The following is a 23,696-nucleotide window of genomic DNA, read 5'->3' on the forward strand; positions in this document are numbered from 1 at the left end:
GGCTAGACTGATGCGCTTGAAGGGAAAAAGAGATGAGAGTCGTTGCCTCAATTGTTAGATCAAGGATCGAAGGCAGGAGTCTTTGCTCAAGTTGAAGTCAATGGGGGTTTGGGTTAAGAAAATGGGATCCAGGTGAATAAGGAAATATCAAGTTCAGGCGGAACTAGCGGCGTACTCTAGGGTGGATGCCTTAGGTCAGTTTGCTGGGTGAGTCGAGCTGATGAGTCAAACAGAGTCTAGCTCTCCCACGTCCTCTGATTCTTCCTCAACTTCAAGCAACAATGACGCTGTCAAACTAATCCGAAGACTGTGACAGAAAATGGAGAGAGTAAGAAAGGGCAAAGCTGTGTATATGCACAGCTTTATGAAGAGGAGATGGAGTAGGTGGGAAAAAGGAGACTTTTGGGGGGAAGGCTGCCTCAGCTGCCTGTTCATGCGGCTAAATTCCTTAACGGCGGGATTCTCTCTCCTCACTGGCTCCGTTCCATTGGTGTGGGTGAGGCTCTGCTCTTGGTTCCAGGTCTGTTTTAGGTGTTTCCGCAGCTGATGTTCTCTGAATCTCCGCTCACTCCTCGTAAGAAATTTGTGACCCGGATTGTTTTTGTATTCGTTGAAGATGTCCCGTGCTGTGCGTGGTTTTTTTTGTGTCTCTAGAGCTTGCTCCAGCTCCTGCCTTATTTCGATCTTCAGATGGTATCTGAAGATGGTCAGTAGTACGAATATAGACAGAAAGCCGATTATCTTTCCAAGCCAATTGTTGTTTTCCATTTGTGCGTTACTGTTGGATTGTCCATGCTTGTGAGTCTTGAAAAGAGCACGCGACAGCGTGAAGCAAAACAGAAGCGAATTAATAGCGCCTTGGCATTATACGGGTACGACGTGCATTCAAATGGACTGGGAACTTGCAGATGACTATGAACAGAAAATCAAGGAGAGAGAGACCATATGTGAGACAAGGAATGCTCAATTAAGTGCCAGAGACGCTTTGTATCCAGCATGACACAAGGCTTAGGGGCACAAGCATCCAAAAGATGGGAGACACTCAAACCATTCTAGTAGCAGAAACGGGAGGCGGGACGAAAGCTTATGGGGCTCTTGAAGAGGAGAAAGCTCCATTCGCCCTCGTATTTGCTGTGTCAACGTCTTATATCCTCTTTTCAGGTCAATCACATAGCCCTTTACAGCAAGTTGACCTCTCCGCCCTCAATAGCTACTCTCTACTCTTCGATGCCAGGTCCAACAGGTCTTTTCAGCAGAAGCGCCATTTATCCAATTCCCTTCCAAGTTTCCTTGAAGACCCATTGAGCCAAGAGCCCCTCCCCAGCTACTGTTCAGCACAAGCGTCGACTACCATCTCCGCTTCCAAAAGCCATTGAAGGCCCGCTTTTGAGCCAGAAACAAGCACCCAGCTCCGGACCCCCTTCATTCCTTCCAAACCAAGCCGTCGGAGCATCGCCCAGATGTCACACATTAGCTCCCTCCTCACTAGACCGTCCACCCTCGGTCTCGTCGCTGTAGGCGGCAGCGCCGCTTTCTACCTCGGCATGAAGTCGAAGACGATAATGGCTCAACAGGCCCAAAGGGATAGTGGAGAAGATCAAAGCAGGGCAAGAGGACCGGCGGTCCAGGAGAAGAATTATGGGGTCAAAGCTGGCAGGGAAGGTGGAGGGGTTTGAGTGTGGGAAAAGATTGGGGATGCACAGGGGTCGAGGTGCAATGGAAATGGAGTGTAGAATGTTCTTTACAGCAAGATTGTTGAAGGTTTCTGCGAAGAGAGAAGGTTTGGTGACACATCAAATATGGCTAGCAGTATTGCAGGCGAAATGCGAGTGCTTAGAAGAGGTTGGCTGCGGGAAAGGTGAGGGACGGACGAATGGGCTGCAAGTCGTTGCTGTGGGGTCGAACTCGAGATGCTGCTGACGATATTACGACAATGGATGTGGGTAATGTGATGCTTGATGAGGCTTTGGGTCCAGTGGGAATTGATATGAATGATCGGATGGGTACGTGTATATAAGCTGTCAAATTTGTACAAGCACCGCTCGATTCCGCGAGCAATACAGCGAAGACGACACAGCATCAATTTCAGCAACCAAGTCTTCAAGATATGTGTTTTCGAGGAGCCGAAAGCAATTGTGGCCTCGTGACTTCCTGCGAGCCTTTTTTAAGTCATTGCAGGGTGGGCTCATAGAGGCCACTCGGGCTACTCCGACTGAGATTGGCTTGGCGCGATGTATCTGCATCCTGACTGGTCTAGATGTTTTTTTACTAATTAGTCTGTCCCCTGCCTTTCACAATGTCCAGCGCCGGAAAGCGCCCAGAGGGATTTCCTCCTCGACAAGCCATGCTTACAGGAGATACGCTCAGTACAGAGGAAGTCTCAGTTGGAGATAGCAACAACAATGAACCTGCGGGATCCTCCAAAAGAACTTGGAACCGCTTAACTTTCATGCTCGGTCCTCGACAGGAAGACGTGGGCGGAGACCAGATAGAGAGAGGGAGGCACAAGACCCAGGCCAAGGTCAAGGGCAAAATACACGTTGAAGAAGGCAACCACGAGGAAGATGCGGAAGCTGGAGCCATACCACTTGAAGGACGACCAGCCGAAGCGACGAAAGGCCATAAGCAGTCTCCATTCAGCTCAAGCGCCTTTGATCGACTGCCACAACCTGTCGCGGTCGTTGACGTCTTCTTTGGCTCGTGGTGGCTCGTCTCAGCGTTGCGGACGGCTACGAGACTTGTGGTGATCTGGCTCTCGGGCTTTTTGTTGTGGACGCAATCATTCGACGTCTCTGTTGCAATGATAACAGTAGTGGTGATCTACCTGGTCCGCTGGCGTCTCCTGAAAGCCGGACGTAATTTCATCCCGTTCACTGCGATTCCGATCCCCGGGAAGCGTGAGCTCTTCAAGGTGATCTTTCGCTCGACACAGAAAATCTGGGTATCTCACCGTCTGGGCTTCTTGAAGCTACAAAGATCGCTTACGTCCGTTGTTAGGAGCGTGTTGCCGCTAAAGCTCTACTCCGTCGATATACGGTACTATGCAAGATTTGGTGGTTCGTTTATCTCCTGATTACGCCTATGACGGAGTTCAGACAAAATTACATGGCTGCATGGCGCCAACGTGAGGGTCTCTCGATTCACATCTTTGTCGACGATGAAAACATGTCGATTCCAATTCCCGCGGATGGCACCGATGAAGCCATGCTGGCACGCATACGCTTGTTCTATCAGATGATGTTGGTTGGTCAAGGCTTTCCAGCGCTGGTATTCCCAAAGCAACTCCAGAGGGTCGACATCGTTGAGGTAAGCTGCGTCTCCCTCAGATCGCGTAAACCCATCTTGCTTAATGCTGGTTGCGATACATCTAGATGAGCAAGGACAGCTTGGTCTTGGGAAGCCGACTGGGGACATTACAGCTAGGTCGTTACAAAGGCCGGCTCGTCAACGTTTTCGAAAATCCCAAACTTGGGGCACAGACCGTCGCACTCGCGGACAAAATCCGGACCGGACCGGAGAACTCGGCGCTCGAATTCCAGCGGACATACGACGTTGGCACCATCTCAGTGGTTGTGGCGGTCCCGCCGCTCGCGTCTCTCATCTTTGCTATCGTCTGGGTTTCGATTCACGCCCACAAAAGAAGCGATGCAGATTTTCAAGTAATAGTCGCCACCGCATTCACCGTCGCGTCTTACATCATCACGGCAGGTAGTCCTCGTGATATCTATATCTTGGCCCCAACGGTCTTGTATGCTAACGACTGTGATGTATAGGCACTTTGACTCTTGCTCTCATCGTATTCTTGGACCAGAAAAGGGCCCAGAATGATGACATGATGGAGAAAATCGCTCGCAGGCCTGTTGAGACAAAGGCCGCTGCTTCGTCAGAGCTGGAACGACGGAGCTCTGTGCCATAACTGCAGTTGGCCATATAAGAGGACGATATCTTACCGCGTCCACTGCTTTCCGCATTTGGGATTTCCATGCCCTCACGATCTCCAAATTCTCTTCCGTCAATCCACCACCCGTCATGAATCACGTCATGAATCACGAATCACGGCTGGAGTACGAGACACGAGCGGCCAATTGAAGATTCGGGCCAGTACAATATAGGGAGACTTCCGTATTGCATGGAGCAGGCTGTAGTTCACGACCCCAGATAAACGCCGAGAGGCCACAAATTGTTTTCTCCGCACCATTATTTCGATTACTACCCCACCACATTAATATGATTCAGTCTAGATCTATTATATAGAGTCCAATATATCATTCCTTTCATGAATTCGTCTTACGTAATCCCCTTTGCGACATGAGAAGACCTGATACCTGAAGAAAGTGCTCTGAAAAGAGGCTTGGAGCCATTGATATTGCCATTCAGTTTCTATCTTTCGCTCAGCTAAAAGGGTATCGTACAGCTGAAGGAACAGACTGCCGCCAAGAAAGCAAGTAAAAGAAGCAGAAGAACCCTTTTATGATGCCGTGAAACCACCGACCAAATGCGTCTAAAACCATAACGCCATGCTAAATCGAGCTGCCTCTCCCCTTGTCCTCTTCTTGCGGCTCATGCTCATTGGCCTCATTCTCCCGGTCCTCTGCCTTCGCCTTCGTCCTTCCCTCCTTCTTCCCGTTACTGCATCTCTTGCTTCTCGTCCTGGCAATCTTCATCTCAGCGAATTTTAGGTCCGGTGCATCGCCGGCGCTCTTCGTCTCTTCCTTCCTCCAATCCTTCACCTCCTTCAAGACCTCCCTGAACCCTTCTTCAAGTGCATTCATTCTAGCCAACATCAACTTGCCCATCCTCTGCTGATCCTCGTGTCCACCAGCGGCAGCTTGACCAGCTCTCATGGCACCGGTTGCATAAGCCATCTGCGTAGCAAAGCTGTTAGGCACGCCACCAATATAGCCGCCACCAATGGCTTTGTTGTCACCAATATCAGAGCCGAGGTCCATTGTGAAAGAATGGCGTCGTCCGCGTCCTTGACCGAAATTGAGCATGCCGACGAGATCCGGTGCCGATTGGAAAGCGGCGCGTGATGGCATGATCGGTCGTGGCCGAGAAGCGCCAGGCAGCTGACGCTTTGGTGTACGCCTTCCGGCTGATGCCACCGGAGTCACGACTCCGGTGTTTTTGACACTGTTTCTGGCGGTGATTGCTTTGCGGGTTGGGGATGAAGTTGACGAATCGTTCAGGGGCGGAGGTGGGTCATAGAGCACAGTATTGGTAGAGACATTTCGCATATGCCCCGCGCGAGTGGGGCGCTGGGCGTTGATCCGAACCGCGGCAACTTTTGGTGGAGAGGATTTTGCGTGGTTTGAGAAGTTTGACGAGAAGTGCGGTATCCTGGGCTTAGCAGTGGGCGTCTGTTGGAAATAGTCCTCATTCTGCTGGCATGGATCTTGGTCTGTCGGTATCTTCCTATCTGAAGTCGCACTTGGTCGACCTAATGTGATGAGATCCTCGTCGTCATTTGTAACAAGTTCATCGTCACCGTCGGCATCCGTTTGCCTGGGTATATCATCCATACTCATGTTCAGTAGATCACTATCTTCCCGGCGACGTGGAGGGCGTTCTTGACGTCCAGCTCCAACAAATTCTTCGGGATCTGACATGATAGACATCGTCGCTTCGGTAAAGTCACGTCTAAAGCCGGGCTGTCGTTTTCGCCCCAGCTGCTGAGACTTTCGGTGAGCAATCCGGCGAGCCTCCAATCTGTCAACTATCGAACGATCTTGTTCGACTGGTGGGCTTGGGGTCCCATCAGGGCCCATATTCTGCATCCAATTGTTGACTACATTGCTGGTTTTTCGACGCTCATGGCTCTTCTGCGTATTTCGAATTGTGTTGTCTCTGAAAGGGCGTCGGAAGACTTCCTCAAGAGCCCGGTCCTTTTGAAAGGTCGCCACTGAAGGTTCTCGCAGTCGATTCAGCTTGGGGCTGAATAAGTTCAGGCCTGCACCAGGAGCCTCGAAAGCTCGCACTTCTAGGCCCTGGCGACCTCGTTGCTCAACGAGCTCACTTGCGTCAAACATCGACCGTCGTAGAATCATGCGCTCATAAGCATAGATGAGGAATAGGACGGGGAAATGGGTGACCTTGATGACGGTACGATTGATCCGGACGAATTGGCGGAATGGTAACACGAACCGAAGTGGAGCCAAAAGCCAGGCGATTATATTGGTAGGGGCAACATACGAGAACAGAGCATCTGATTTGACCATCGATATAGTATTGACGGCAAACACGAACTGATGCTCCTCGTTTGCGTTCTGAACAATCGCCATGAACGAATTTGTCAAGACAGTGATGAGAATGGTCACGATCAAGAAGTGACAGATGAAGAGAAAGAGCGTCAATATGGTCTTACCAAGTACGTTATAGGTCCCCCAAGAGTCCCATGCAGCTGGAGTAAAGCCCATAAGCATTTGGAAAAGCGCGTAAGCCACAGAACCAGCATCGTAGTCGCCGGTTCCAAACGACAAAGTGAACGCCACGAAAAAGCCGCTGCAACTGATGACGATAAGTACGAAGACAGCCACAAGATCCATCGCCATCATGCGGAATGCAATTAAGAGCTGCGAGAAATATCGGTAATGGTCCAGCACGGAGAACAAGCGTGGGAATAGTAAGACCGCGTTAGCAGCCAGGAGGTCGTACGCGTTGTCGGCGGTGTGATGCTTACGAACATCCGGCATCAGGAGGCCATAGAGTCGCATGCAGTAATAGGCAACGAGGAGTAGCAATATGCCAAGATCGAATGCGTTCCAGAAGCTCATAATGTATAGACTGAAGCCTTGCTCATTGAACCCCACGACTTCATCAAGCATGAATCCAGCACTCCAGAACCAGAAGACAACTTCCAAGGCAGTAATTGTGAGCGACCGTTCAATGAGAACAGCCAAGTACAGGCCAAGCAAGACCGCGAATGAGCATGTTGAGAGGAATTGGCGGTACCGAGGAACTCGTAACCTTGAAAGCTTGAAGAGTGACGCGTCCCAAGGATCATACAAGGTGGCCGATCTACGCACTGAAAAGGTGACAGGGTCAAGATGATCTCTTTGCTTCGCTGGTTGTAAGCTATCGGGTGCCGCCTGCAAGATCGCACCTCTTCCTCCAATGGCACCATATCCTCGGTTTTGATTTGGTGTCACCTTCTCAGGAGGTCGATGGAGGTTGTCTGCTGCCGAATGAAAGACGATTGTTCCAGCCCAGATAGCTTCGAGTTGCTGCACCACTAATGGGTGAGCTAAGAATCGTTTGGACTGAGCGCGAATGGCTATCTCGAGTGTAGAAATGCGAGCTGCTCGTGGCTGGGCTTTTCCCCCGGGCGAAGAGTCCCAATTGGGTCCAGGATTAGAATTTCCATTGCTTGAGGGCTGGCCTTGAAGAGGGTAGAAGTCGTACGACAAGGCATCTGATCAGTAGTCAGTACGGAGGGAAGACAGGATTGTACGAAGCTAGCTACCAATCTAGTATCATTAGCTTGCCGATTGATGATCCTTGTAGAACATAAACATACCAATTCTCTTGTGCTGAACTCCTTGAGTAATTTGATAGCAAGCAGCTCACAAACCAGTGCTCTTGTCTTGCTTGCGCCGCTGTTGCCAGGGTACATTGAGACCTCCTTGTTGAACTGCAGGCAATTTGCCATGAGGGCATATAGTGTAGCTTTGGAGAAATGGGAGCTTCTGATCTGTTGCTGGATGGGCTTGATGAGGAACTGCGATACTTGTGGAGAGCGTAACTGGTCCCAAGAGAGTGTGGTCTCGCATCGCGGCACCACCAGGAGGCGAATGGTATGCGTGAGATTATAGACTGGTAGAGCGTCTGCATAGAGGTTTAGGAGAGTACACACACAGTCTTGAGAGGGGAGATTCAGCATACCTAAGTGAGCAGCAGAGAAGATAGGCAGCAATGGTGACAGCTCTCCAGCCTCATCTTCGTCTATTTCCTCCTCTTGGTCTTCATCCTCTCCGTCTTCCTCCTCCTGATCTTCTCCATCCATCCTATCTGGGAGGCCTGGGGATATGCCATGATTGAAGTAGGCAGCCGGTCGTCGCCGCTCCTCAAGCGAGCCTCTTCGTGCAGCTATGGGAGAGGCATGGAGGCCGGAGTTTGGAGTTGAGAAGTGGGATGGTCCCCTGCCTCGTTGCGTTTTGGTTAGGCGGGTAGAATTAAGACGCATGTTGATGCTTGTTAGTGAGGAAGGAGTTTTTGTGGCAGGCTCCGTGACATGCTCTAGGGAGATAGTCTATTGCCTACGAATGAGTGTTGTTGAAGCTCACTCATTCCCGCTACGCGTTGTACAACGTAAGGTAAGTTAGTGATATTTTAATAGCGGTGAAGTAGACAGATGGCCAACAGATGGAAATGCACCTCTTTTTGGTTATGATGCCAACCGGCTTATCGGAATAGTATGTTAGCCTGTAGAGGCCTGTCTTCTGACCTTCGACTCAAGCATGAGGATCATGAAAAAGAATTGGTGTGCCTCGAAGGGGGATCAATCCCGTTGTTTACATCATTTCCGTGTCATCGGTCTCAGCGTAACTTTTGGCGAGAGGCAAAGATGGTTCGCTTAGCTTAAATAATACCTTATCTTCGGTGACTACTCCGTGTAAAATAGTGCCTTCCTTATCTTGCTCCGCTTATCGGAGGATTATCGAGTCAGGAGTGGTAAAGTCTAAAGGTACGTAACTCTTCATCGACATCTTGAATATCCCATCTTCCATCTTCCATCTTCTCCATCCCGCATCTATGCGCTGGCCTCGCAGCGAGTGAAATAATCCACATTACTACAAGTAAGCAGTACTCGTACCTTAATCTGTGGCCTGTTGAAAACTTATATGCGAGCGAGACACGATCGCATACCAAGTATCAATCATCCAGATGACCAAAGACCCAATGACTTTCAGCACGTGCTAGTATTACCGTTCGTGCAGGATTCGTTCAAACATCGGCCTTCCGCTACGTACAAGTACCTCTGGAGAAAGAAACTTCCGCCAATGTAAGATACTGAGTCACCTTCGTGTCTCGCGCCGGTATGTTCTGACCCATCATTTTCCGTTTCCGCCCATGTCTATTGTAATTGGACTATATACCGCAGAGGTTTCGCATGCAGGATATTGACAGTTCTTCGATCTGCTGGTCACGCCATAGTTTGGGACCTCCATTGGATGTATCTTCAGTCAGCCCCGCACACCCGTAGTCCTGCATCCCGCACGGCAACCAGCCACTGCCGGAGTAATGGTATCGACCTCAATGATCTCGCATCTTGTGTCTTCAAGCCTGAGTTAGCAAGACATCGCTTTAATTAACCTTCATACCGCAGGTCAAGCGATGCTATACACGCAAAGCTAAGAATCCAAGGGAATGAGCGATGTTTTGCCACGGCTTCAATGTCAGGTTCTTGAGGTCATCAACCCATCTCTGTCTCAGTCTCAGCCTCTGGCTTGGGTTGAGAATCGATACTGTCTGCTCTATCTGCATCTTGATGTGTTCTGTGGACGACGACACCTCGTCAGAGAAGCAGTCTGGAGGGTCCGGATCCACTAGTATGATCTTCATACTCCTAGCCGTAAATATCACATTGTGCACAAAGTCACTAAAAACCACAACTCCGCAACATTGATTGGCTTGGCACTGGGTTCACGTTCGGCATAAGAACACTCATAGAGCAGGTATTTCTTACTTTGGGGGATGCCTGGTGCGAGCTCCGCTGTGGAGCTGGGGAACAATAGGACATACAGGGGCGTTTCATCAGAGCTTTGCGTCAAGTATCAATCAGCAGAGTTATTCTCGAAATGGAGAAAACACTGTTCTTGATGAAACTCATTTGAGATTCCGATGAGTAGATACATGCAGATCGCCGAGCATCCCCGTAATCTTACGCAAGGTCACGTCACTGAAATTAGACACTGCAGGTACGGCTATGAGAGCCGACCTAAAGCGCTCACACCATCTCAATAAACCCCATAGGCCCCGCTACATGTCCTGTCCACGCCCAATGGTGGTGGCTGTGGTGGTGTTCTGAGGGCATGGAGGTGGGGTGATGGTTGTGGTGGTGTTTTGAGGGTATGGAGGTGGGGTCGTAGATGCGGTTGCTGTCGACGTTGCGGATGCAGAGGCAGAGACAGCGGCTACGCTGCAGACGTAGTCCTTGACGGCCGTGCCAACAAAGGGGATGTAATCGATGGAGATATTGTCTATAAGCGTCGCTTCGATCTCAGAGCACAGCGCTGCGAGGTTCGGTCCACCAGCATAGTTCCCAGCGACCTGCACGGCGAAGAGCGCAGTCGCAAGGTACGAAACACCAGCCTGATTCCCACTGATGACAGGAGCACTCAGACTAGGACTCGCGAAATCAATCGCGGCGAGGGCGCAAACCTCGCGCTGCACAGCGGACCCATTGATAGCTATACCGCTGATCTCGTCCAGAGAAGCAGGATTGATCACGCTGCAGAGCTTACGTCGCTGTCGATTACCCTCATAGTCGTCGTAATTATATACCCTGTGTTTACAGAAGGTGTGTGTGCAGGAGATATATGTAAATGGTCAAATAACGAGGGTAACAGCGAGGCTTATATATGCGCACGACCTCAAATGAAAGGCCTCATTTTGGACACAAATACAGTCCGAAAGAATTGTATAATATATAGAGCAGGCATTAAGAAGTGCTGCATGAGCGTGGGAATTGGCCTAGGGTTTTATAAGCGACGACGTGGGATCCATGGATACCATATGGTATCCAGGCCGTCGACCGAGCAAATCCTACTTTTCCATACCTTTGGCACACGATGACCACTCAAATCGCTAAAACATGCTGGTATCCGATTCATGTACGCCTTGCAAAACATCATCAAACATCACCCCTCCTTCATCAAGCTTCTCAAACCAACGACCTCCCTCTTAAGCCTCCCATTCTCCTTCCTTAGCTTCGCCACCTCCTCTTGCGCTTCTTTAAGCTTGCTCCTCGTCTCCTCTACTCCCTCGCCCTTCTTCACCTTCCCCAATATCTTTCCCAACTCATCATTGAAGCGCTCATATAAGGCTTCATTCTCTGCGTTAGCTTCGCGGTATAACTCATCGAGTTTCCGGGCCTTCTTGTCGCTGATCGAGAGTGAGGACTCAATGTCGGAGGAGAGTGAGGATAGTGACGTGGTATGGGCCATTGTGAAAGTGGAAAGGGTGGTAGAGAGACTGGATAGCTGTGTTGATAGGGTTTGCAAAGAGGGCGGTGCTGATGGGGGCTGAGTTTGAGGTTTTGCTTTCGTAGCTGAGCGTTGAAGCTTGTATACAGAAGATATCTCTTCGCCGATCTTGGCAATCTCGGCTTGGAAAGAGGAGTCGGCAGAGGCGAGAGACTTATTCTCTTGGCTCAGACGTTCGCGAAGCTTTTGTGGGCTCTGCATGCGCAGCTTTTGAGGCGACTGAAAGGGTGTCTTGGGAAGGTTGGAATTACCATTGGGAGGCCAAGTACGTTCGCTGAGTCCGCCTTTGGGCGCGGGGATGCCGGATCGAGAGACCTGCCGTCTTTGAGGGCTGTAGCTCGTAATTACCACTTCCTCCGATTTGTTCTTATCGGCTAGCTTAGCGCTCGGGGTCCGAGGTACTGATGGAGAGTTCGATTTCCTGGAGAAGGTCTCGCGGACTGGTGAGTTCTCTTTCCGTTGTGGTGATCCAAACCGACGTGGCAAACCGGACAATTGAGGAGACTGCTTTGTGATACCTTGACTCGGAGACTGCTTGATTGGGGACTGCGTCCTTGGTGGTGTCGCGATCTTACTGTTGCTCTCCCTGAGCGTCGCGGGCTTACGAGGTTGCAGTGGAGACCATGCGGCGATGACATCTGGGTCTCGAATGGACGTTATATCAGAGAGTGAGCTACGACGATGCCTTTTCTTCGGCAAAGGAGTTGTTTTGGTTGGCGTCCCTTCGCCAATGCTGCTCAGCGTAGAAGTATTTAGATGTGCGCTCCCAGGGCGAGGTTTGGGATCATCTTGGGTCATAGAGCCTGAGGTTGTAGGCCTGTCGCGAGATACTGGTCTCGATGGTGGAAGCATTCGATTGTCTGTATCTGTTGATCTAGACCTTCCTAGGGAGGCTTTGGAAAGACTTGTTGAATGGAAATGGCCCTCGCCAGGGCTTCTGGCATTCTTGCTGAGAGTACGCCATATTGATGCGACCTTTGACTCGGATTCGTTCTTGCTATTTTCACGGCTCAAGGTGCCGAGTCCAAACCTCCTCTTCAGAGACGATGCATTAGAGCTGAGAGATCCGGTATTAATTGATCGAGTCCTTGTCAAAGAACCGGTGGCTGATCTAGTGTTACCGTCTTGGTCAAGTTGCTTAGAAGGGTCTTGCGTACTGTCAGCAATTGCGAGTACACAGCGATGTATTCTACTTACCATCGAATAGACTGTCATAATCATCAACCAAACGGTCAAGAAGCGTGATGTAATCATGGGGATTGCCGTCAAGTACCAAAGCTTCAGCGAAGCTGGCCATTAGAGCACCACGATCTCCATCGTTTCCAGAGGCGTCAAGGAGACTGATAATGGTCAGCACATGAAAGAAGGCACTCTCAGAGTGCAGCTTACTCCGAAAGAAGCTTTACTGTGGCTGCGAAAGCTCTACTGTTCTGCGGAGACATGTCTTCTACGGATCGCTTAAATTGCTGTGAGAATACCGCAGGTCTTCCTGAATCTGAACCGAATCAACAGTCAGCGGCTGCATCAATCACCTGTGACTTGAGCTTACCAAAGGTCGCTTGCAGACCCTGAAGGACATTTGCAGCAAGCAGGGGACCCATGCGCTCTCTCCATGCTCTTTGCAAGAATTTCTCGAAGGCTGCGAAGAGTACATCAACAGAGACTTCTGCGGCTGCCTGAAGCCTGCTGGGATCCTCAACTGCGCATGATTAGCAAGTCTAGTATACTATTAGAGGAGACCTCTGGACTGACGAAGGATGTTATAAAGCTCATTGACAACGAGCTCATCGGCTGTCGCTCGGCTTCGGAGAACTTTACCCACAACATTGCCACTCCGTGAGCGAAGCGCCACAACGTACGCAGTGAATGTATCTTCTAAAAGCGCTAGGGGGCTCTTTTCAGCTTCCGCTGCAGTCTCTACTAATGTAACCTTGTTGTGTGGATGATTGTCCGCCAGATCAGGGTGGGTCTTTGCAGGTGTCGGAGGTGGTATTGATGGAGTGTTTCTGATGGGAGGTATGTCGTGACGGTGTTTCGACGGAGTACTGGGCTGACTTGCTTGACCTGCGTTTAGAAAATTGGATATCATCTTGACAGGTGAGATGGGCCGAAATACTCGAGACCGAGTATCTTCTTGCGGCTTTCGGATCGGCATCGCAGCAAGGATTGTGCTGTTGTAGGATATCTGTGACTGAATCAAGAGAGGATTTTGAGGCTGGTTCTGGAGGCGAACGAGATTGCCCACTAAGAATTGTTAGCGAGATCAAACAAAGAGGGACATTGAACATACGTCTCCTGAGAAGAACTGACAGGAGATCCTCGGATTTACAAGTATCGGTAAAACAAGTGCCGTCAATACTTTCGGTGTCCAAGCGATAGCTACCGGAGCCCAGAGTCTTGATGGAAGCGGCGATCTCTGTTCCATGGCCTTGCGTAGTAATGGAGTCGGTTTCTTTCGATGAGTCCACGTGAAGTCGGATCTGGCACTGCCCCTGCGTTAAATTGGTACTTTCTGACTGCTCTTCCAACAAAGCTACTAGAACACCCAAACTCCCTGGGGATGGATTAATCGAGCGCAAAGCCCACTTTCCACTATCACGAGTGGCATCTGAAAACCGGCTCTCGATCCTCGCTTTTATCACCTCTTCGCCAAATCGCGCTGCTTTACCATCGTAAGGACCGAGCGCCAGGAAGACTTTGGTAAGACTTTGTGAGTGTCGAGATGTATTGAGGTTTACTGTTGTACCACCAAACAGTGTCATCCGGATCAGATGACCACTCTCAGACTCCGAGAATCTCAGCTGAGAGAGATCATATGCTCCCAAAAATTTAAGATCTTTGTCAAGGCTGAGGCTAGAAGAAAAGAATGCGTTAGTAGGTGTTGTGGGACGATCTACCTCAGCAATGATGCCTCTCGCAGACAAAGGGCTGTTCCCGGCTTTTTGCAGAAGTACGATAGAGTCAACAAAGAGCAACATGATTCCTGCCGTACCTTCCCCGTTCGTTGCATATGGAGGGTTGAGCTCTAGAACATCCACAGCGGTAATAAGACGTCCACGGGCCGAGAAAGTTGCGGGCCAATCTGCGACAATGTTCCTCAAAATTTTTGCAGAACGTGCAACGTCTCCAGGTAATTGCGTATCTAAAGCACAGATATCTGTGATAACGTCTCGGGCTTTCAATAGACTAGACAACGCGGGGTGCGAAGCAGGAAGCAAGCTGGTCATATTGTCGATGAGGAGACTGTATCGAGGAAGGCGCTGTACTGGTTCGATCAAAGCTGATCGTAATCGCTGCTCGCCAAAGTCATGAAGATGTTTCGACAATGCTGATGATTGGTCCGCTAAAGACTGACTGATGATGTTTGAAAAATCTGTGCTGGCTCGTAGATAGTCTTGATACGGGCCCATGAATCTAGGGAACCATCTGAGGAGAGCTTTCGCAAAATGGAGAGTACCAGTGGGGTCCCTCCTCCTGCCTTGCGTGATTGGGCTTCCAAGGTCGCTCTCACTGCTAGTGTTTCCTTCAATATCGTTAATCGCTTCGTTTTCTGTTTCGTCAAGCACTGCTTGTATATCCTCGTAAAACCTCTCATTGGTCTCCAGGATGCGATTTAGGCTTTCAGGAAATAATCCATTCACAATTTCGGATCTGGCGATCTGACGAAAATCTGCAGCTATGAATTGGACCAAGTTCTGAATCTTGCCAGTATAGCTGCTCTCTGTGTCGACTAACTCACACATTTCTCTTCGCAGAGAGATTTTCTGATCCTTTGAGAGAACCCTGCTTCTGCTGTGTGCTGTTGGCCTCGAAGGAGCTCGTTGAAGTTTTGAGGTAGGTAGAAAGGCCGCTGAGCCGAGACATTCAATGATGGATGTGTATTGGCCATAATGGTAGAGCGGTAGTCCATCGTTGTCAAACAGCGGGGTGTTGTCTTCGCCGTCGGAAGACTTAGCTCGTTGAATTGTTCCTGGCGGCAGGACTACATCCATATCGACCCATGACAGCACCGGCGTCGAAACAGCGGACATAACGCAGTTGGCAATTTCTGACATGTCTTCAATTTCTACCATATTAGCTGCTATGTCTGCTGCATGCATCTCATCAAACATCATCGGAGCTGCACGATTTGGTCGACGGACCGCCGCTCGCTCTATCAATGAGGTCTTCATGGCTTTTGGTAGCCCAGCAAAGTAGCTGAGGACACTAACTGCCAAGCCCCGGCAAATTTCATCACCCTGCTGCTCTGCGGGAAGATGGTTTACGGCTGCGTACAAAGGTGATGTAGGAGCAACGGTAAGACGAGGAAATGTTTGGAGTCCCGCGAGAGAGTAGATGTGCGCCTGGATGCGTGAGCTGTTTTGGGTTGAATTGCCAGTCGTAGATGGGCCATAGAAGACCAAAATCGGGAGATTCTCCAGGAGAGCATCTTTTGCGTAATACAGGGACAGATTGCTTGAGGACAACGCCGGTGGCGTGGCTGAAAGAATAATCATATTGTCCTCTGAAGGTGTGGACCATTGACGTTGGCGAGCGACAGGCGGGATTCCCTCGATGTCGGTCAAGGTTGTTGTATCTTATGAGCTACCGGTATCAACAAGAAACTTTAAGTGTGTATAAACGAAAGATGTGTTGTGAGAATCGGTAATTGCGATATCAACAGTGTTGAAGGGAAGAGAAATAAGCCGCCAGCAGACTCAAGACAAACGAATGTATTTAAAGTGAAAGAAACCCAGTGCATCAATTGGCTTCCAGCAATACCATTAGGTATTTAGACGGCCTGGCCACCATTCAACCTTATGGCAGCGACCTCGCTGAGGCCGTGAGGTCAATGTTGCGCCTGAGTGGTGGAGGATCAGCACTTTTCTCAGTCGCGTCGGCTAAGTTTACACGCGCTTAGACTAGCACGCGTTCGTGTCAACCTTTTCCAGCTCTAATCCCTTGAATAGGTACTTCTGATCCCTCTGGTGCTGACTTCCTTCCATATCATCGTTGTTGTACGCTTGACCTGGTCCGGGGATCGCTATCTAGTGAGATCTCTGATCATTGTTACGCCGAAAGCTACGTTCCGCTTGAACTGCAAAAGCATAAGCATCCGGAATTTCCCTCCACCATCCTAACAAGAGCAAGAGCCAACGGAAGAAAAAGGGGTCGTAGCAGGTGCAATCTTTGCAGTAATGTCGACCCAAGATGACTCTGGAATACCGTTCGAGATCAGCAACGAACAGCAAAATTTCCGTCTTCTTGAGCTTCCCCCATCTCTACTCGCATTGATAGCATCCAAAGATCCTCCCAAGTATGTCCTGACCCTGGATGTACGCAAACTACAAGAGGAAGTTCAACTGACTTGTCCGAGAGTCTGTGGCTAAAGTCAGCAGAATCCCCAAGTGCCAACGTTGACTCTAAGCAACCTAGCCCAAGCGTTGTACTATGTACGGACGACCATACGTATCAGCTTCGCCAGGTCCAATCTTCAAATTCCGTGTTCATCCTGAAGCCATCAGAGAGTAGCCGCGGAGACAGCTCAATTAACTCCCCGAGCCTCTCGGCTATAGCTCAGTGTACGGCTACACTAGAACTCATCCCCTCGGAAACTGCAGCGTCTTCGGCGATGGTATCCCAAATTTTGAAAAAGAGCCTACCTTCCTACAAAGGAACAGATACGGACATGGGATTAGGAACGAATACTACATTTTCAAGTAAGAGGGAGGCACGTCAAGATCAAATGGCATGGACTTTGGATATTGACCTTGTGTCTAGGAGAGTACAAGGATAAAAATGCCCTATTGCAGGACACTCCCATTTCGCCCGAAGAGTTCGATAAGACATGGAAGCAATTATGTGCCTTTGAAGTCCTTGGTCGCGCATGGTTGCCAGCACCATCTGCTCTTGCCATGGTTTGGAAGTCAATACTGTCGGCAGCCATTGCCAGAGGTGTCAATCTTGAAAAGAGATTCGAGCTCAAATCGCTTGCAGAGATGGTGGGTGATGATGGATTTCCGTGGGCATTATTCATGGCCGTGGTGATGAGACTGGTCTCTGACACTGATTACCTAAAAAACGAGTGTGAGTACCGAACCACCTCCCGCGCCCCTGTTCACATCTGACACCATTCTCAAAGATGTAAGTTTGAGTAGGGACAAGACTGTACAATGGGTTGGAATTGTTTGCCTTCAAAGGGCTGGAGAATCGGAGCAAGCCAACACGGAGGGTATCCCGCAATCAGATTTTCTTGCACAATGGTACGATCTCTTACCGGAAGGCTGGAGAAAGCACGCCTCGATGGACCTGCTTAAGGTATAGTAATCTGCATTTAATTTTCAACTAAGCAGGTCTGACTCAGACGCAGGCTAAATACTCTCACTTGGACCCATCCCAAGAAAAGACCGTCTTCGGTGAGAACATCTTTGATCCCACATCGTTGGAAACCTCTCCATCTGCCAATACCAGTGGTAAGGCTAATCGAAATTGGCATGAGAAATTCAAATTAGGAAGGAAGTCCTAGTAGAGTACCAACACTGGCGTAAATCCCAAGATGTCTTCAAACAACAGCTTTTGAAAGAGCTGCACCTGGTTGAGAAAGATCGCAACCCAAGCTGGTATTACGAATTCGTGCGGGTTTTCTCTGCTCATTCACAATCGACGAGTCGCGCGCAAATGGACCCCATCTTCTGGCCCATATGTTGTACTGCAGCCCCTGGATTAACTCGCGTTGGGGGTAATCGAGTAGACATCGAAAGCCGCTTCGATGAAAAAAGTTCAGCACCATGCATACTTTTCATTGCCAACCCACTCCACTTTCGTTCGCTCTTCTGGTTCTCCATGCCATCTGAGGCTTGCGATGCTCTCATCGTCGCGGTGTATAAGTTTCGTTGATGGTTCGATTTGACGAGCTGCCAGGACGATCAAAGAAGATGGGTTCCATATTTGAACGTCTTTCATTTCCCACCTCGCAGCTTCGACCTGTGCTGCATGGAGCACTGCTACCGCCCCATGTAGCTTTGCCTGATCAGTGCTTTTCAAGTCTGTGAGGTCATCCCCGGCCTCTGATTCATCGCGCACAGCATCATTTTCGCCGTCAATGAAAAATCGTAAAATGTTGAGCGTGTTACCGGCCTCAGTGCTACCAAAAGTGCGAGTCCAAATACACCATACTTGGCTGCTGTCTTCGCAATCCGCGTGTGCTCCTTTTATGTCTGGCTCTCGGCCTAGCATCTCCCTTCCTGCGAATTCTTCTCGAGCATGATGCCATTGCATGGTTTTGAGATCTGGTATAAGGGCGACACGAATTTCCTTGCAAGGTACGTCTCTTGCTATGTCCGCCCTCAGTAGTTGTTCATCCCAGCTACAAAGCTCCTCCAGATCATCTGCCCGTAAGGATCGGGCCCCAGATAGTGCTGATTCACTTTCACTGCTCATAGGCGCCAACGCGATATGGCTTGAGGGAAAAGATTCCCAACCAAATTTGGAGTAAAACTTCTAGAGCCCAAGTCAACACTGAGACCGCATCCCTAGAGTAGAATGTCCAGTCTCTTATATACCTTCCCAATGTCAGAATACAAGACCGTAAAATCGGTCTTCTTCCTGTCTTCTTGGTTCCATGTATCCAACTTCTTCCCTAGCTCTTCTATCATCCTCTGCGCAAACCCTCTCCTTCTGTAATCGGGGTTACAGAAAACGCTCCCTATCCCATGACTGACCACGTCCTCCACCTTTCCGTCTCTTGCAACAAGAGCCCGTTTCCGGAACGATTCGCAACTTCCAAGTATGGGGCGCTCATTTCGAGGCAAGGTGCTGTCGACTAGAATCCAGAATGTAATGCCGCCATCTTTGGTGAAGGCTTGATTCTCAAGATAGGTTTCGCGGCGGAGGTAGATTGGCAGCGGCATAGCACCGCGCCAGGAGGCGCCGTTTAATTTCCACGTTTCTACCTTCTCTTCTTGGGTTGGGTGCAGAAGTGCGAGGTCGGGCGAATCGCTTGAGGGGAGCTCATAGGTCGCCATATTGAGGAAGGTATAGGCCAGGTTGGAAGATTGATCTCAGAATCATGACCATTTTCCGAGGAATTCCTGCTCCAGTAGGGAGTAACGCTGCTAGAGCATAGCACAAGAATGTGACTCGCCGCAATCATGCATTTCTCATTGAGATAGCCGTTGAAAGCCGCAGCAACCCGGCAACCACGATCACTGGCGCCGGCAATGATCTTCGGGTCTAGCCGTAGAGTAGCGTGTTGCGGGGAACCAGGATCTTTTCTCGTTGTTGTCCCTTAGATTGAGGTGATGCAGCGACAGAATAGAGGGTCACCTTCTTGGCTTGGTCTCCGCCTAGCAGTAACCACAATAACAATGTCTGGGAAAAGCCTTTCAATCTCCAATTGATTTGAGGCTCCACCGAAAAAAGATTTGAGGCTCTTCCGGAAGCCTGCTTTCTTTCGTACCTTCATTCTCTGTGCAACATTCACCCACTCGGATGCCGGTATTTGAGGATGATCGGCCAGTAATTGCTGCTGCCTACTTCGTTTAGTGCAACAGTGTGAATGGCTGTCAAACTTTTACCAACGCCCTGCTTCACGTTTGTTTATGTGTTGAGACTCACCCATTAGCTTACCCTTGTGCGTTTGGACTCTTGCCGAGACAACACACCAATTACACTATGTTGATCTCACCATAGGCCGACTTTAGACCACCACTCATTGCGTTTTCTTGGACGACCACCCTCCCCTCTTAGTCTTGCTTTGACTATCACTGTGGTCCACAACCACCTCATATAGCAGAATGAGTCGCCACCCCCCGCGAGATGTGATCGACCTCGAAACCGAAGAGGACACTGATGACCAAGAAGACAGCGATAATTCATTGTTCGATAACTGTCTCAACGAGGAAGTCTCCAGTGTTCACATCTCCCCTTTATTTGGCCGGACTCCAGGCTTATACCCCCGCAGACCTCGCACGGTCGTCTCCCCATACGACGTCTGCCTTGCGGAGATAGTCGAAGTGTTCCCTGACATATCTCGGGAACATGTCAAGTCTCTCTACAACGATCTGGACCATCAGAACGGTCCATATGCCCAAACACCAGCGCAAATTCTGATTGAAAAGGTTCTGGATGGGGGTAATTACCCCAAAGAGAAAGACAGGATCAAGGAATTGAAGCGGAAGAGAAGTGATCGGAATAGTGATGAGGAGGAAGCAGCCCGTTGGAAATACGCGGAGCTGAGGGATAACGCCCTGGAATACAGCAAAGTTGCGTGAGTATCCCCTCGCTTTTATGGCTCAGTTGGCCAGGTTGGTTCCTTTTCTGCTGCATGTGGAAAAGCGTATCCAAGCCTTCATAATGCGCGTTGCGTTGTCTGCTAGCCATGCTAACAAGCTATCATGCAGAAGGGTTGCCCTACATGAAGCGTTCGAATTCGTTCCATCCAAATTCATTAACGAGAAGTTCAAGGACCACAGCCATTATTATGGTACGTTCTTTGCTATTCTGGAAGCAGAACGAGCAGTCCGTACAGCCATAAACCCGCCATATGCCCCGTTGAAAGCTCGCCGTGTCACCTCTGGAAGGACTTCAGCTGCAATGATGGTCGAACTACGTGAGGATGGCTATGAATTCGAGGAGTTGAAGAGAGAGATCGACTCAGCGCAGCAGCGGAGAAACAGAGAAGAAGGTACATTGCACAGGGCTATACCCTGTACAAGTGAACCTCTCGGCGTGACTGACCCCTCGTAGACAAACTCAATGCCGCCGAAGAGATTAAACGGATGCACGAGGCACAAGACCAAGAGCACCGCGCACGAGGGGAAGTTATGGACTGTGGATGCTGCTTCGACACGGTTACTATTCTTAAGATCACTCACTGCAACGGGGATGAGCCCCACTTCTTCTGTCTAGACTGTGCTCAACAGAACGCTAATACTGACATTGGCAATTCTCGCTACGGACTCAGATGCATGGATGGGAGCGGATGTACGGCCACTTTCAGTCGACAAGAGAGGGAACGATTCCTCGATGCCAAGTCCATTGAGAAGATAGAGCGTCTACAGCAACAGGATGATATTCGACTTGCTGACTTACAGAACCTCTGTACTTGTCCATTCTGCGATTTTGCGGCTATCTGCCCTCCAATTGAAGAAGACAAGGAATTCCGGTGCCATAATCCGGAGTGTGAAGAGGTATATTCCCCCTTTCCGATGGTTCTTACGATCGGCTGTTAAAATGGGTCTTGTTATCACAGGTGTCCTGCCGCCTCTGCAAAGCCAAATCACATATACCATTATCCTGTGATGAGTTCAAAAGAGAAAACGGCGTCAGTGAGCGCCGTATCATTGAAGAGGCTAGGACCGAAGCATTGATTAGAACGTGTGGAAAATGCAAGGTCCGGATCCTGAAAGAAGATGGCTGCAACAAGGTCATCTGCACCAAATGCTACGCCGTGCTCTGCGATTACTGCGGAAAAGACATCACAAAGCAAATGTACAACCACTTTGATGGCCAAGGGCGGGCTCCTCCAGGAGTCAACACAGACGATAAAACTGGTAAATGCCCGCTTTATGACGAGTCCCACAAGAGAAAAGACCAGCAAGTCGACAAGGCCGAGAAGGAAGCTATGGCAAAAGTCCGGGCAGAACATCCGGATCTGTCGGAAGAAGACCTCAAAATTAAATTTGCGGAAGGGGTACAGTCCTCAAGCAGTCGACACCATGGGGATCACCACCATCATGTACACGCAATTCATGGACATGTACCCCCTCATCACAACCATCATCATCGCCACCACGGGCAGGGCTTAGGGGCGGCCGCTATGGCCGCACTGTACAATAGGGAGCCGGGTGCGGCGCTCGACGCTATGTTCGAGGGTGTTGGTGACATACTGGATGAATTTGGGGGGCTCGCTCCTCATGCTATACAGCAGGCAAGAGAGCAGGGGCGTCAAGCTAGAGAGCAAATGAGGGCCGCACATCAACAGGCACAGCAACAGCAACTGCAGTATCAGAGGGAAGCCTTGATACGTCAACATCAACAACAGCAGGCTGCTCATCTAGCTCAACAGCAGGCTACTCTACGCCAGCGAGAAGCTCAACGAGAAGACTTACAGAGGCGATCTGAACAGGCTCGCCGAATTGCCGGACTAAATCAAGCTACCCAGACTCACAGAGCACGCATGGCCGCTATGGACGACCCTGTATTTGCGCGGTTTCTGAACGGACCTCAGGCAGCGGATGTTCTAAGACCAAGGCAGAATGATCAAGCATTTGGGAACAATGCGGGGGCTCAAAACGTAAGCATTCCGGATGATATAGGAGCCAGACGACAGCCCGACTCGGTTCGTCAACGCAACGTAGAAGAGCGTCTACGTGGTCTTGGTGGGGCAATAGACCTCGATTCGCCGACACAGAGACGAGAAGTCAATAACTTCCATCGACGTACTGCAGCATACAACGCAGGGCGCACTGCCGCACGTGTCGCAGAGGGGCGTACATACGATGTGCATTCATTCGACCCTGACCCCCCACCACCCCGAATGCCGGGGGGAAACCCACTAGTGCCGAGAAGAAGAGACCCTATGGCTCCCGGAAGTTTCAACCCCTGGGTCACTGGAGCAAACGATCAGGCTTACCTTTAGGATCACTAGTGGATGTGAGCATCTCCAACGGACAGGAACATGACACGAGTCATTTAGTGAGGCATCCACAGGCATCAAATGGTTCCTGGGTCCCTCGACCTTGCAATGCTGTTTACGGCCAATCTTTTTCTCTCTACTTCTTACATGGCGGATCTTTTTCCTTCAAATTTTAACCCTTACTCACGAAGGAACTGCATACTCGGCGTCATATCGACTCTTTTCTGGGGAATTTTCTGATTAGCAACGGCGTTATTTAAGTGCCGCGATTACCTATGAGGGCATTTTCGGCTTCTTTGAATGCTTCCAGAGTCGTGTAGATAGATACCCCTTTCGTCAGCAAAGGCGTTGGGACACAGACCATGATTCAGTCGTCTGCATTGCGGGCATGATTATTTTATCGGCTTATGGACGGACGGGTCTTGCTTGTGTAGACAGCTTGGGACAGCTTGCTCGATTTTCTTATGCAAATCATGTTCGCAAGTTCATATCACCAATATCAAATGCTGACGTCCCACCAGTCTGAACGTCCTCATTCCATGTCTTAACTACCCATCTCCCTCCCCATCTCCTCGCTTCATACCCTCAAAGAACAGGACAGCAGCACTGCGCAATGCCATTCCGAGTGGTCTGCTCCTGACAAGTTCCCCATCAGAGCACCCCCATACGCATTGACAATCAGGCAATCAGAGTCCTCTTTTTCCTGGATAATCAACCGTCAGCAGACCTATCCCTATACAGAACGAGGCGATTAGCATCGCTCCCAGCGAATCACATCGAGCTGTTGTTGTAGCACGTAGCAGCAGGACTATTGCCCGGTAAGGACGTTTTGGCTACACTGAGGTGGAAATGTCGCGCAACTAGCGCATATTGGA

General features: G+C 49.9%; 10 protein-coding genes across 10 annotated transcripts; 5 read left to right on the plus strand and 5 right to left on the minus strand.

Moving 5' to 3' along the window:
- Positions 1 to 225: 225 nt before the first annotated feature.
- Positions 226 to 768, minus strand: HO173_005610 (uncharacterized protein; the record flags this gene model as incomplete). Its single annotated transcript, XM_037307525.1, has 1 exon — positions 226 to 768. The coding sequence occupies one exon, from the start codon at positions 766 to 768 to the stop codon at positions 226 to 228; it is 543 nt and encodes a 180-aa protein (XP_037165334.1).
- A 263-nt stretch (positions 769 to 1,031) lies between these two features.
- Positions 1,032 to 1,376, plus strand: HO173_005611 (uncharacterized protein; the record flags this gene model as incomplete). The annotated part of the gene is made up of 1 exon (XM_037307526.1): positions 1,032 to 1,376. The coding sequence occupies one exon, from the start codon at positions 1,032 to 1,034 to the stop codon at positions 1,374 to 1,376; it is 345 nt and encodes a 114-aa protein (XP_037165335.1).
- Positions 1,377 to 1,460: 84 nt separating this feature from the next.
- On the plus strand, positions 1,461 to 1,676 carry HO173_005612 (uncharacterized protein; the record flags this gene model as incomplete). The annotated part of the gene is made up of 1 exon (XM_037307527.1): positions 1,461 to 1,676. One exon carries the CDS (start codon positions 1,461 to 1,463, stop codon positions 1,674 to 1,676), a length of 216 nt encoding a protein of 71 aa, XP_037165336.1.
- Positions 1,677 to 2,296: 620 nt separating this feature from the next.
- Positions 2,297 to 3,916, plus strand: HO173_005613 (uncharacterized protein; the record flags this gene model as incomplete). Its single annotated transcript, XM_037307528.1, has 4 exons — positions 2,297 to 2,941; positions 2,998 to 3,306; positions 3,372 to 3,708; positions 3,774 to 3,916. 4 exons carry the CDS (start codon positions 2,297 to 2,299, stop codon positions 3,914 to 3,916), a joined length of 1,434 nt encoding a protein of 477 aa, XP_037165337.1.
- A 604-nt stretch (positions 3,917 to 4,520) lies between these two features.
- HO173_005614 (uncharacterized protein) lies at positions 4,521 to 8,182 on the minus strand (the record flags this gene model as incomplete). The annotated part of the gene is made up of 3 exons (XM_037307529.1): positions 4,521 to 7,411; positions 7,513 to 7,824; positions 7,882 to 8,182. 3 exons carry the CDS (start codon positions 8,180 to 8,182, stop codon positions 4,521 to 4,523), a joined length of 3,504 nt encoding a protein of 1,167 aa, XP_037165338.1.
- A 1,796-nt stretch (positions 8,183 to 9,978) lies between these two features.
- Positions 9,979 to 10,776, minus strand: HO173_005615 (uncharacterized protein; the record flags this gene model as incomplete). The annotated part of the gene is made up of 2 exons (XM_037307530.1): positions 9,979 to 10,504; positions 10,769 to 10,776. The coding sequence occupies 2 exons, from the start codon at positions 10,774 to 10,776 to the stop codon at positions 9,979 to 9,981; spliced, it is 534 nt and encodes a 177-aa protein (XP_037165339.1).
- An 83-nt stretch (positions 10,777 to 10,859) lies between these two features.
- HO173_005616 (uncharacterized protein) lies at positions 10,860 to 15,700 on the minus strand (the record flags this gene model as incomplete). The annotated part of the gene is made up of 6 exons (XM_037307531.1): positions 10,860 to 12,352; positions 12,402 to 12,544; positions 12,594 to 12,699; positions 12,754 to 12,903; positions 12,957 to 13,448; positions 13,495 to 15,700. The coding sequence occupies 6 exons, from the start codon at positions 15,698 to 15,700 to the stop codon at positions 10,860 to 10,862; spliced, it is 4,590 nt and encodes a 1,529-aa protein (XP_037165340.1).
- Positions 15,701 to 16,381: 681 nt separating this feature from the next.
- Positions 16,382 to 17,709, plus strand: HO173_005617 (uncharacterized protein; the record flags this gene model as incomplete). The annotated part of the gene is made up of 5 exons (XM_037307532.1): positions 16,382 to 16,500; positions 16,563 to 16,903; positions 16,965 to 17,270; positions 17,326 to 17,501; positions 17,554 to 17,709. The coding sequence occupies 5 exons, from the start codon at positions 16,382 to 16,384 to the stop codon at positions 17,707 to 17,709; spliced, it is 1,098 nt and encodes a 365-aa protein (XP_037165341.1).
- Positions 17,710 to 17,963: 254 nt separating this feature from the next.
- Positions 17,964 to 19,207, minus strand: HO173_005618 (uncharacterized protein; the record flags this gene model as incomplete). Its single annotated transcript, XM_037307533.1, has 2 exons — positions 17,964 to 18,683; positions 18,746 to 19,207. 2 exons carry the CDS (start codon positions 19,205 to 19,207, stop codon positions 17,964 to 17,966), a joined length of 1,182 nt encoding a protein of 393 aa, XP_037165342.1.
- A 771-nt stretch (positions 19,208 to 19,978) lies between these two features.
- On the plus strand, positions 19,979 to 22,824 carry HO173_005619 (uncharacterized protein; the record flags this gene model as incomplete). Its single annotated transcript, XM_037307534.1, has 4 exons — positions 19,979 to 20,451; positions 20,585 to 20,868; positions 20,931 to 21,373; positions 21,436 to 22,824. 4 exons carry the CDS (start codon positions 19,979 to 19,981, stop codon positions 22,822 to 22,824), a joined length of 2,589 nt encoding a protein of 862 aa, XP_037165343.1.
- Between the last annotated feature and the right edge of the window lie 872 nt (positions 22,825 to 23,696).

This window comes from Letharia columbiana, assembly GCF_014066305.1.
Source record: "Letharia columbiana isolate WasteWater2 chromosome Unknown Sc0000016_s0, whole genome shotgun sequence".
Lineage (NCBI taxonomy): Eukaryota > Fungi > Ascomycota > Lecanoromycetes > Lecanorales > Parmeliaceae > Letharia > Letharia columbiana.